General features: G+C 41.8%; 1 protein-coding gene across 1 annotated transcript in view; it reads right to left on the bottom strand.

The window, feature by feature from the left end:
* LOC131469880 (transcription factor Maf) overlaps nt 1–14526 on the bottom strand; it is a 66558-nt gene that overhangs the window by 44510 nt on the left and 7522 nt on the right. The window contains exon 2 of the mRNA XM_058645289.1: nt 8649–8719. Within this exon, the coding sequence (XP_058501272.1) occupies nt 8692–8719 (28 nt within the window). The 3' untranslated portion in view covers nt 8649–8691. The remainder of the gene's footprint in view (nt 1–8648; nt 8720–14526) is intronic.

Here is a 14526-nt window from a genome sequence, read left to right as displayed (position 1 = left end):
TGTGTGGTCGGCAGCTGAGACTCACAGTTGTCCAAGAGGAATTTGCATTCTGTTTGGTAACATTGACAAAAATAAGGCATACAGTAGTTTATTTCCAGCACTGTTTGCTGACTGGAGGAGCTGCACGCAGAGCCGTGAGTGTGTTTGCTCTTCTGTTTAGACTGAGAGGAAATTCATCGACAGGAACCAGAAAGAGAGAGGGAACGAAAGCGTAAAAAGAGAGAGAGAGAGAGATATGTGTGATGGTTGTGTACGTGTTGTCTGTGCATCTCTGTCTCTGTCTTGACACAAATGCATTTGCTGGTAGGAGCCTGCACACGGCTGCACACATGAACTCACACACACAGCTCCAACAGTAAATAAAGCGGTGCAGTCAGGTCACAATCACAGTAAAGCACACAAACGACTACCATCTGTCTCTTTGTCTCTGCCTGTGCGAGTCAATGAGCCTCACTGGCAACAGTTCATACTACACTGCCCAAACACAATAACATTCAACATCATGTTTCAAAAAGAAGCAAAGACTCAAATCTGTGTGAAGGAGTCCTGGTTAGTCATTATCCGTGTCTCGCTCTCGCTCTTATCACTCTCTGGTTTCCTCTTTGCCAGCCTGCGTCCTTCCTTCTCTTCCTGTAAATGAGTGATTTATCAGCCTTAATTGCTGGCAGTGGTTCATGTGGTCATGTGACCGCAACTTGACAGCGTGTGATAAATACACAGGGAAAATTAAACCATGCCTTGCAGGAATGAAACACGCGCCGCTTGCACTTGTATCCGCAATGTGTTTCGGACGGTGACGGAAATAGAACCGGTCCAAAAAAAACCAGCAGTGCTTTAAAACCAAAAATAAAAATAATAAAAACAAATCTCAGCACATGATGCAGTTTAAAAAACGGCATCTATCAAAGTGAGACTAAGGACAAAATGGGGAGGGAAAAAATGTACAATCAATAATGATAGACCAGGTAAATCTATTGTTATGAGGCGTTTCACAGCAGTAGAACCATAAAAACTGTATAAATACACACAAACACACAGACACACGCACAAGCTGCCCACGGTGGAATCTATCACCCTCCAGCTCACACGTGTTTCCACAGCGTTCAGTGGCAGGATGCTGACTGAAGGGCCTGCAGTGCTCACTTCATGCATCTTATTGTTACATGGAGCCAGTTCTCAACCACTGACCTTTTTATTCACCGCACTATACATTGTTAAAATAATGTATGAGGTGTCTCCGCCAAAGCCACTTCATTGTATTGTGTTATACACACAACAGAGGTACTGTATGTATGTGTGTGTGTGGGTGTGGGTGTGTGCACGTGTATATATATATATATACATATATATATATATATGTATATATATATATATATATACGTATATATGTATATATATATACGTATATATGTATATATATATACGTATATATATATATATATATATATATATATATAGGCTGAATGGATTTGTGCATAAAAACACAGAATGTGAACACGTGGAAGAAAATACGTCTTTTGATGTGAAGTAATCAAACAACAGCATTTAACCGTGAACAGTGTGTGTGTGTGTGTGTGTGTGTGTGTGTGTGTGTTTTACAGTGTGCAGTAAAGATGTGTCCAGTGGCGACGTTTTGTGTAATTTTGTTCTGACTCATAAAAGCAGATTCACAGTCCTCGTGCTCTTGAGCCGCGTTGACCCAAAGTCGCATGAGAGAGTGAGAGTAAGAATGAATAAATAAAACCTAATTAAACTAAACTAATGGGGAAAAAAATCACAATGGGACAACAATTGTCTCTACTCTCTTTTGCCTCTCGTCTTTTTTTTTAACCCTTGAATATAAGATCCACATGGTGACATAGTGGCTAGCACTCTTGCCTCACAACAAGAAGGTGGAGCCTGAGGGCCTTTCTGTGTGGAGTGTGCATGTTCCATGCTCTTGGGTTTTCTCCGGGTTTTCCAGTTTCCTCCCACAGTCCAGAAACATGCAGAGGTTAACTGGACACACTGGACTGTCCCTGTGTGTTTGCCCTGAGATGGACTGTCCACCTGTCCAGAGTGAACCCCGCCTTTCGCCTTATGCCAGCTGGGATTGGCTCATGTGAAGGATTAAGTAATTAAGTATTAGACAATGAATGAATGAATGAATGAGAAATAAAATGACAAACCTGCTGTCGCTGCATAGACACAAGCAATTATGGCACTGGCAGACAAACTCTGCACATAAACAAATCCAAAATGAATACGACTCAGCTGTAATTTTGTGTCATTTATATTGAGATATCAGTGCCTCCACTTTATGTTTCTTTTCTTTCTTTCTTTTTCTTAATCACTTTTACTTCATCTCCTTTTAAATTGTAGCTCAAATACAAATGCAGCGTTTCTTCCACACTAATCTGCTCTCATGAGACACAGGGTTGGACATAGGGTTGGACACAGGGTTCAGACTGAAGACAGATGAGGGACAGACACAAAGAGTCTGACTTAGTGCCTGACTTTACCTGCAACCTGGTAAACATTTGACCTCTGCTGAAGTCGCAGTAATTATGGCACATGATGACTTTACATTATGGACAAAAAAGGGAAACAAAAATGTGTGTGTGTCCTTTGCCAAACTCATGTGTATTGTATATTTCTGCTGGTTTGCATATTGCATACATGAATGCCTGTTTCTAAACAGATGCGACAGCAGAGTGACTCCGGCACCTCTGCACCTTTGCCTCCCGCCTCCTTATTTATTTGTCTGTATTAGTTAGCTCCTTCTCAGCACTTAAAATTAATGTCATCCAGCAGAAAATAGAGGCTGAAAGCTAAAAATCAGCACTTTCTCGGCTGCCTGGTTATTTATCAAGCTAACAAGGAGAAGATGCATCCCGTTTCAGCCGGGGCCCAGGAAATATGTGCCATTAAAGCCCAGAGCCAGTGTTTGAGAGCCAGGGAATAAAAGTGAGGGTGTCAGGGAGGGAGGACGGACAGCATCAGCAGCAATATGGATGCTGAGAGACGAGCAGACACATTTATATACGAGACGATGGATAAACTTCAGTAGAAGCAGAGGAAACACACACATTCTGTCTGTGTGTGTGTGTGTCTGTGTGTGTGTGTGTGTGTGTGTGTGTGTGAAGTGCTGATTTGCTGATAGCTATAAAAGACGATCCTTCAGGGGATACAGGAGACGTAGTTTGGAGCTTTGAATAAATCATGTGTTGCATAGCACGAATTTTCTCTTTAGGAGAGCAGGGTGTTGAAACACATCCTGAGGACTGTTAGCATTGTGCCGTGTTAACATCTGCGTAGCATCAGGAGCTAACGCCGGCGTGTTGGAATTCAATTAGACGCCGGGTGCAATGCTAAGCAGCTAGCAGTGGGCAGTCACCGCGGGGAAGAGAGAGGAGAGAGGATGATGACACGAGGGGAATGACGGAGTGTGTGTGTGTGTCTCTGTGTGTGTGTGTGGGTGTGTGTGTGTGTGAGAGAGAGAGTGTGTGAAGAGGAGGAGGCTGCAGGCGAGAGGAAGGCCCCGGGCTGCTGGCTGCGGTGATTCAGGGGAAATACATTATATCACAATAACCACAAGATCACAAGTTTCTCTCACAATCCCGCTGTGAACACAGTCACTACCTGAGGACAACACACACACACACACACACACACACACACACACACACACACAGTCTGGTTTCCATGACTTAAGAGGACATCACATTAACTTACATTTATTTCCTGGAGACTTACTCTAACCTGAACCATAACTACTACTGACCGAACCCTCCTCACATTAAAATGTAATCATTTGTGTTATGGGGACTTGTTTTTGTCCCAGTAAGAAAAACAAGTCCCATAATGTGACTGTGTGAGCAGATCCCCACAACACATGAGTGACACCTGGACCACACACTCAAAACATCCCCTATAGCCCCGTACCCAAACCTTAACCATCACAACTAAATGCCTAACCCTTACCCTTAACCTAACAAAACACCTAGATTGCTGACATTAGAGGAGTTTTGGTCTAATTTAGTTCTTTTGTGGGTTCACATTCCACAGGGAGAGCTTCAGCGGCAGAACACGCAGCAAACAACAATGAGTCGTCGTGATACATTAGTGACAGATACACACAATCAAATCAGACAACAAACAACAACACACTGGCTAACTAGGTGTACTGGACAGGTCCTTTCTGTCTTATAGGTGGTTTGACGCAGACGTAATAAGTGGATGACATCATTTAGAAGGTGAACAGGGTGTTACCTTGAATAGATTGTTTTTAAGCTGTGTTACAATGTTACATATTGTGTCTTTAACGCATAAACAGACATTCTCAGGTGTGACAGAAAGTGAGGATGAGCCAAAATGTCCTCATTTTCTATGGTTGATAAGTCAAGATGGTCCTCACAAAGATGTACATACAAGCACACACACACACACACACACACACACACACACACATGCACACACTCTGCTAACAGCTCTGCAACTAATTATGATTGAATAAAACAACACAATTCAGGCTTAAATAACCATAACATCAGAGATAATTGGTATATTATCACAAGTTCCAAAGAGGAGCTGGTTGATGTTTTGAGGTTTGGCTCAAGGCTCTTGCCAAGTATAATCTTCTCAGTAATTTGGAGAATAAAAATGCATTTTTAAAAACAATCCACGTCTACAGTTTGTGTATCTTTACAACTGCAGAGAAGTTTTTTTTTTCTTTTATCCCCCTTTGGTTATTTTAACACAGTCTTTTTTTTCTTTTTTTTTTACTTTCCTCTTCTCTTTTCAGATTCAGATAATGAGCAGACATCCTGTTCATATTCTGCCTGTCATTTGGATTTTGTGGATGGAGAAATGATGTCTGTGTCACTATCAAGACGGCAGCAGCGGCAGCAGCGGGCGCAGTGAGTGTAACACTGGGCAGCTGGAAGTTATATATATATCCCTGGCAGTCAAGGATAGTGAAGTGTGTCAAACTGGGGATGGAGCACATTCTGGGCTTTGCAGAATAGTCCAACACAGCAGCAGTGTTTTGAATTATAAGCACTGAAATGTATATTATACTCTCAATTTTGTTTCAACATCAGGATAACACTGTTTTATTGAATGTGATAAAAATGTAGCAAATGTTTCCTGAGACAGTGAAAATGTTCTCATTAAATTTTATCTTCAACGTGATTAACCTGCAAAAAACACCGTACACTTATTCAGTCATCTTACTTTTAACTGTCTGTCAGCCATATTTAAAGCTAAAATATTGATTGTCATTTTGGAATGTGGAAGGTTTCAGGTGTTGATGTGCACGTGTGCAGAGATTTAAACAGGATGATAAAAACTTGACCTGCTCGCTGTCCAGGCCTGACACCAGGATGACGTGACTGAGGGGGTTATTTTTAAAATATAAAGTGAATTGATTAATCGTAGAATAACGTCACAAAGGTTGAATTGCACCAAAGTTAAATACACATGAAACGGAAGTGAGAGCTCGCCGTGCACAGCCAAATATCTTCCAGGTGCTTCCCAAACCAAGAGGGGGAATCTATAATCAAACATCTGTTCAGAAATGAGCAATTCATGAATTAAATACTACTGAACCATATGGACTGAATGAAACTGGGGAGCATCGCTCTTTTCTGTGATTTGGTAAGTTTGATGTCAATAATGTTTGATTTCTTCCTCTTTTTATTGATAAATTGGGCTCAATTTGGGAGAAATACACAAGATACAGTATCTTTTTGTTAATTCTTCTCATATAAATTTTTTTTTCCATTGTAGGTAATCTATTCCTATTTGAAAGATTGTAATGTAATAATATCTGGAGAAACTTTGCAATGATATTTGGAAAAAGCAGCTGGTGTGATGCTCTAATGTGTCGTAATATTTTCATCGTAATATTATTTCCATCCAGGTTTTTCAAGTAAATGACTGTTGATCCACTAACACTAACATCCTGATGCTTTAATACACATTCTTTGAATTAAAGGCAACCTGCAAAATAACATAAACACAGCACAGCAGGACCTTCAGTTTTGTACATATTGACTTCAGCAGGTGTACTTTTGCACTCATGTCTCTGATCTCCTCCTCCACTCTAAGCATAACGTCATGGCCACACTTATCTCATTCCATCATTGTGTTGTTCTCAATGTTTTCTTTCCATAGAATCTATAGACAACTATTGGATGGAATCTGAGATAGAGCGACTAGAGGGCTGTGCTGTCCTTCTGAACTAGAGCAGAGGAAATTTAGGCAGATATATGTATTAATCTACTGGAAAATAATTCATAAATCTAAACAATATTGAGCTGCTACTTGTGTTTTCTTTGTCAGTTCTTCATTTGATATGTATTTAACTTTGAAACAGTAGTCCATTATTGACATGAAGCCGTTCTGAGGCTTGTTCCCATGAAATCAATTAATCTTATCTTATGAAAAAAAGTTGCACCGTCACAATTCTACACAGAGGCAGAGTATCCATTTACTAATACATATCATGAAATCACATCTTTATTTTCAAATGTGATCCCTCATTTGCTCATTTAATCTATAAAACTTGGTTTCTTCTTAACTTTATTGTAGTAATTGATCCACTCTGGCTCTCGACTTGGACCCAGATTGGAGTTTTAGCCCCGCCCGTAAGAGACAGGAGAAAAAAATGAGGTACCTCACATCAGATTCACCCCACATCACCATGAGGGGAAGACGACAGGAGAATTTTGGGAGAAAGACGGAAAAGTGTGGGATGTGGTAGTGGGAGGTAAGAGGGGAGGGCTGGTGGAGGGCGGATGTTTAGAGACTCTGTAGCTCCCTCTAATGCACTCTCTCTCTCTCTCTCTCTCTCTCTCTCTCTCTCTGCTCTCCTGCTTGTGACCTCAGAGCTTCTGACAGCCAGAAAGTGCTGAAGCATGCAGGTGTCCTAATGCTGCAGCCATGAGAGAGAGAGAGAGAGAGAGAGAGAGAGAGAGAGAGAGAGAGAGGATTGCTCTCTCTCTCTCTCTCTCTCTCTCTCTCATAGACACGTGCAACCTTAGCAGCCTGCATTCTGTCATCCTTAACTCCTTCACCTCCTCCATCCACAAGCCGCCGATACAGCCACGTCTAATATGTGGCAGACTGTCACTTTATAATATAATTAATATAATTAGTATAAACAGTGAAAACAGAAACAGACGGTGATGAAGAGCACATGAGATGCAAGAAAATCAAGCATGTGCTCCACAGTGCTGAGCACACAAAGAGAGCACAGCATTCTGTCTGCTGCGCCGTAAAATTAGCCGGTGCTGATGCTGTGCTTTCCTCTGTCCAGCCTCTTGACTGTACGGTGTCCAGAGAGTGTCCTGTCCTGTGTGTGTGTGTGTGTGTGTGGAGGGATGGAGAGTTGTATTACAGTGCTGATGAGTCGCCTGGCTGCAAGGCTGATACCTCAGCAGCACCAAGAATTGACCAAGCCTTTAAATAAAGACTTCGATCCTGCAGCAGCAGCAGCAGTACAAGCAGCAGCAGCAGCAGCAGCAGCAGCAGGGAAGGTCACCGCCTGCCTCTGGTTACCCTGCCTGTCTGTCTGTCTGTCTGCAGCCACGGCCAGGAGCCCTCCCGCCCTCTCACCATCCCTTCCGTCCTTCCTTCATTCCTTCCCTCATCTCCTCGCAGTCTGCATTTAAATCCAGGTTCCTTCCTTTACACCATCCCTCGACACCTCCACTATTATTTCCCCATGGTTCCTGCCCCCCCCCCCCCCCGCCCTTTTCTCCATTTCCAAACTCAAACTAGCTTCCCTCACATTCCCTCATGCACCCCATCGTCCCCCACCACCCTCTGCAATCTATCCATGTGTGTGTGTGTGTGTGTGTGTGTGTGTCAGGCAAAAAAAAATAAAAAATAATGTGCAGTGTTTGTCTCCACAGAGAGAGAGAAAAAACCCGTCAGGGGCAGCTGAGGACAGAGGTCAAAGGTTTTGTGGACCTCGTCCCATTCATGTCACTGTCCTGTCATTCAGGCGACACTGTCAGAGCTCACACAACAGAGAACTACACCACGTCACACACAGTAAATGTAAGAAGCCACAAAGGAACAAGTTCATTGTTCTCAATTTAAACATTTAAACAAAATGGGTTTCCCTTCTTTTCAAAATCACACGGTCACAAACGGTTTGTGGTTTCAATTTCACTCTGGAGAAAAGGAAAGAAAGCACCTCACATGATGCTGAGGTCTTAAACTACAGCATTTGTCTCATTTCTTCTCACATTAAAAGTATCAGGATGTTTTGGAGATACAGATTTAAGGAATCCGTCACAAAGAAAGAAAGAAGCTTTAGGAACATTTGAATGAAATACTTATTTTTATACTATTTACAAATGACTATACAATCTGACATAATCAATACTTTTTTGTTCGTTTTAGGTTGGACATAAACCTTCCTCTTTTTTTAAATAAAAAGCGACCATTTATAAATCTGGATGAATATGAAAGTGGAGAATATTCATGAAGACTCTCTCGCTGTGGTTTTTGGTGCATCCATAGCAAACTACTGCATCATTGATATTATTATTTATTTCAATTTCATATTATATATATATATATATACATAAAGCTCAACAGTGAGAGTGTATAGACAGTTGCCGCGAGTGTTTGAGTGACTGAACGCTGTGACTTACCTCAGACTCCAGGGCGGTGGGACAGAGAGATCACAGCTCTCCATCACAGATGGAGGAATTTTCTCGACGTCCTACAAAAGACAGAGAGGAAAACGTTAACTTTTAAACGCACAGAATCCCTGCTTGTGTTTAAAAGGTCCACACTGTAATTACGGGAAAGTGACGTGCGGTGTTTTCAGATGTATAGATGTAGAAAAGATCACATGATAATGAGAGGTTAGAATTTTTTTCATCTATGTGAATATCTAATCAATTATGGTTTTCTGAAATACTGAAAAAATATATCGTAGCTGAATTTGTGATATGCAATCAACCAATTTTGTATTTTGGTATAACTGAAATGAGGAAACAGAAACAACACATAATAATAATAATAATACAGAAACAAGAATAAACCAAATTTCAATCAAATAAATTTGACAAAATTACGTATCAGAAATTTATATCATGTTTAGAGTTCTGCTCTTTTTTTAACATATATTTTATTTTATGCAGCTCAATTTCCAACACATAAACAAGCTCTGTGTGTGTCTCTCCCTCTCTCTCACTCACACACACACACACACACACACACACACATGCACACGCACACATAATTTGAAATCAACTAAAAACCCATCGCAATAAGGTTATTATCACGCGTGTCTGTGAACACAGGTTATTATCACACGTGTCTGTGAACACAGGTTATTATCACACGTGTCTGTGAACACAGTTTATTATCACACGTGTCTATGAACACAGGTTATTATCACACGTGTCTATGAACACAGGTTATTATCACACGTGTCTGTGACCACAGGTTATTATCACACGTGTCTGTGAACATAGGTTATTATCACACGTGTCTGTGAACACAGGTTATTATCACACGTGTCTGTGAACACAGGTTATTATCACACGTGTCTGTGAACACAGGTTATTATCACACGTGTCTGTGAACACAGGTTATTATCACGCGTGTCTGTGAGCACAGGTTATTATCACGCGTGTCTGTGAACATAGGTTATTATCACACGTGTCTGTGAACACAGGTTATTATCACACGTGTCTGTGAACACAGGTTATTATCACACGTGTCTGTGAACACAGGTTATTATCACACGTGTCTGTGAACACAGGTTATTATCACACGTGTCTGTGAACACAGGTTATTATCACACGTGTCTGTGACCACAGGTTATTATCACACGTGTCTGTGAACACAGGTTATTATCACACGTGTCTGTGAACACAGGTTATTATCACACGTGTCTGTGACCACAGGTTATTATCACACGTGTCTGTGAACACAGGTTATTATCACACGTGTCTGTGACCACAGGTTATTATCACACGTGTCTGTGACCACAGGTTATTATCACGCGTGTCTGTGACCACAGGTTATTATCACACGTGTCTGTGAACACAGGTTATTATCACGCGTGTCTGTGAACACAGGTTATTATCACACGTGTCTGTGAACATAGGTTATTATCACACATGTCTGTGAACATAGGTTATTATCACACGTGTCTGTGACCACAGGTTATTATCACGCGTGTCTGTGAACACAGGTTATTATCACACGTGTCTGTGAACACAGGTTATTATCACACGTGTCTGTGAACACAGTTTATTATCACACGTGTCTATGAACACAGGTTATTATCACACGTGTCTATGAACACAGGTTATTATCACACGTGTCTGTGACCACAGGTTATTATCACACGTGTCTGTGAACATAGGTTATTATCACACGTGTCTGTGAACACAGGTTATTATCACACGTGTCTGTGAACACAGGTTATTATCACACGTGTCTGTGAACACAGGTTATTATCACACGTGTCTGTGAGCACAGGTTATTATCACGCGTGTCTGTGAACATAGGTTATTATCACACGTGTCTGTGAACACAGGTTATTATCACACGTGTCTGTGAACACAGGTTATTATCACACGTGTCTGTGACCACAGGTTATTATCACGCGTGTCTGTGACCACAGGTTATTATCACACGTGTCTGTGAACACAGGTTATTATCACGCGTGTCTGTGAACACAGGTTATTATCACACGTGTCTGTGAACATAGGTTATTATCACACATGTCTGTGAACATAGGTTATTATCACACGTGTCTGTGAACACAGGTTATTATCACACGTGTCTGTGAACACAGTTTATTATCACACGTGTCTATGAACACAGGTTATTATCACACGTGTCTATGAACACAGGTTATTATCACACGTGTCTGTGAACACAGGTTATTATCACACGTGTCTGTGACCACAGGTTATTATCACACGTGTCTGTGAACACAGGTTATTATCACACGTGTCTGTGACCACAGGTTATTATCACACGTGTCTGTGACCACAGGTTATTATCACGCGTGTCTGTGACCACAGGTTATTATCACACGTGTCTGTGAACACAGGTTATTATCACGCGTGTCTGTGAACACAGGTTATTATCACACGTGTCTGTGAACATAGGTTATTATCACACATGTCTGTGAACATAGGTTATTATCACACGTGTCTGTGACCACAGGTTATTATCACGCGTGTCTGTGAACACAGGTTATTATCACACGTGTCTGTGAACACAGGTTATTATCACACGTGTCTGTGAACACAGTTTATTATCACACGTGTCTATGAACACAGGTTATTATCACACGTGTCTATGAACACAGGTTATTATCACACGTGTCTGTGACCACAGGTTATTATCACACGTGTCTGTGAACATAGGTTATTATCACACGTGTCTGTGAACACAGGTTATTATCACACGTGTCTGTGAACACAGGTTATTATCACACGTGTCTGTGAACACAGGTTATTATCACACGTGTCTGTGAGCACAGGTTATTATCACGCGTGTCTGTGAACATAGGTTATTATCACACGTGTCTGTGAACACAGGTTATTATCACACGTGTCTGTGAACACAGGTTATTATCACACGTGTCTGTGACCACAGGTTATTATCACGCGTGTCTGTGACCACAGGTTATTATCACACGTGTCTGTGAACACAGGTTATTATCACGCGTGTCTGTGAACACAGGTTATTATCACACGTGTCTGTGAACATAGGTTATTATCACACATGTCTGTGAACATAGGTTATTATCACACGTGTCTGTGAACACAGGTTATTATCACACGTGTCTGTGAACACAGTTTATTATCACACGTGTCTATGAACACAGGTTATTATCACACGTGTCTATGAACACAGGTTATTATCACACGTGTCTGTGACCACAGGTTATTATCACACGTGTCTGTGAACATAGGTTATTATCACACGTGTCTGTGAACACAGGTTATTATCACACGTGTCTGTGAACACAGGTTATTATCACACGTGTCTGTGAACACAGGTTATTATCACACGTGTCTGTGAACACAGGTTATTATCACACGTGTCTGTGAGCACAGGTTATTATCACGCGTGTCTGTGAACATAGGTTATTATCACACGTGTCTGTGAACACAGGTTATTATCACACGTGTCTGTGAACACAGGTTATTATCACACGTGTCTGTGAACACAGGTTATTATCACACGTGTCTGTGAACATAGGTTATTATCACACGTGTCTGTGAACACAGGTTATTATCACACGTGTCTGTGAACACAGGTTATTATCACACGTGTCTGTGAACACAGGTTATTATCACACGTGTCTGTGAACACAGGTTATTATCACACGTGTCTGTGACCACAGGTTATTATCACACGTGTCTGTGAACACAGGTTATTATCACACGTGTCTGTGAACACAGGTTATTATCACACGTGTCTGTGACCACAGGTTATTATCACACGTATCTGTGAACACAGGTTATTATCACACGTGTCTGTGACCACAGGTTATTATCACACGTGTCTGTGACCACAGGTTATTATCACGCGTGTCTGTGACCACAGGTTATTATCACACGTGTCTGTGAACACAGGTTATTATCACGCGTGTCTGTGAACACAGGTTATTATCACACGTGTCTGTGAACATAGGTTATTATCACACATGTCTGTGAACATAGGTTATTATCACACGTGTCTGTGACCACAGGTTATTATCACGCGTGTCTGTGAACATAGGTTATTATCACACGTGTCTGTGAACATAGGTTATTATCACACGTGTCTGTGAACACAGGTTATTATCACACGTGTCTGAGAACACAGGTTATTATCACACGTGTCTGTGACCACAGGTTATTATCACACGTGTCTGTGAACACAGGTTATTATCACACGTGTCTGTGAACACAGGTTATTATCACACGTGTCTGTGAGCACAGGTTATTATCACACATGTCTGTGAACACAGGTTATTATCACACGTGTCTGTGAACACAGGTTATTATCACACGTGTCTGAGAACACAGGTTATTATCACACGTGTCTGTGAACACAGGTTATTATCACACATGTCTGTGAACATAGGTTATTATCACACATGTCTGTGAACACAGGTTATTATCACACATGTCTGTGAACACAGGTTATTATCACGCGTGTCTGTGAACACAGGTTATTATCACGCGTGTCTGTGAACACAGGTTATTATCACGCGTGTCTGTGAACATAGGTTATTATCACACGTGTCTGTGAACATAGGTTATTATCACACATGTCTGTGAACATAGGTTATTATCACACTTGTCTGTGCCCACAGGTTATTATCACGCGTGTCTGTGAACATAGGTTATTATCACACTTGTCTGTGCCCACAGGTTATTATCACGCGTGTCTGTGAACACAGGTTATTATCACACGTGTCTGTGAACATAGGTTATTATCACACATGTCTGTGAACACAGCATATGTGAGCTCATGTCTGGGACGACTGTGGATAAAGGAAACGCGGTTTCAGGACCCGGGTGACAAATCATCACAAATAGCTTTATTTCCTGAGCTTCAGTGGAGTGAAGTGAGGCGAAGGAGCGACAAACTATATTAATGCGCCCCAATCCATCTTTAAGCAACAATGAGAACCATTCATTTCCCATGTAATCTGATTCACACTGGGGCCAAATGGACTCTGACCCATTCAGCTATGCGGGAGCTCCCAGTGAGAGACCTACAGCAGAGAGGAGAGGAGAGGAGAGGAGAGGAGAGGAGAGGAGAGGAGAGGAGAGAAGAGACCTGAAAAACCCTCTCTGTCACCAACATGGACAGACTGATTCCCTGCTGTACTCACTCTGTGTGAGAATTTACAGCTTCAGACTCACACCTATAGGTGAACACAAACAGAGAGCTTGATAAACACCCGGCGAGACATAGGAGCAGTCGCACGCACGTATGCACAGGCACGTAGACTATAGCACACACACACACACACACACACACATATATATATATACTTGTCCCCATGTGCCCACTCTTGCTAAGTCAAACAAACACACCCCTCCCCACACACACACACACACACATTAAGTTGAATACATGGGGAAGTGAGGTCCACGTGCAGTGGGCTGCTACATGGCAGCAGTGTGCAGGGTCAAGGCCTTTCCCAGGTACAAATGAAAGCGAGAGGAGAGACTTTGGAAGAGCTGAACAACACTGTGGGTCACCTTGCCTGACAGAGAGATCAATGTCTGTTTGACTGACTGAGAGAGAGAGTTAGAGAGAGAGTTAGAGAGAGAGAGAGAAGACGGGTAAATCACCTCTTGCTTCATTGAGATGCAGGTAAAACACACAGGGGTCGGGCTCAGCTCCAGCTCCACCCTGCGCTACACAAACATGCACACATGCCAGAGGTCGGCCCATACGGGTTCTTCTGATGGCCGATATATGAGGCCAAATTTTGGTTAGCCAATATGTATGATTTTTTTTTCCCCCTCAATTTGATAAAATATATGTTTA

This window comes from Solea solea, chromosome 12 (genome assembly GCF_958295425.1).
Source record: "Solea solea chromosome 12, fSolSol10.1, whole genome shotgun sequence".
Taxonomy (NCBI): Eukaryota; Metazoa; Chordata; class Actinopteri; order Pleuronectiformes; family Soleidae; genus Solea; species Solea solea.
Note: the sequence above shows the minus strand (reverse complement) of the source record. Positions and strands in the feature narration are given on the sequence as shown.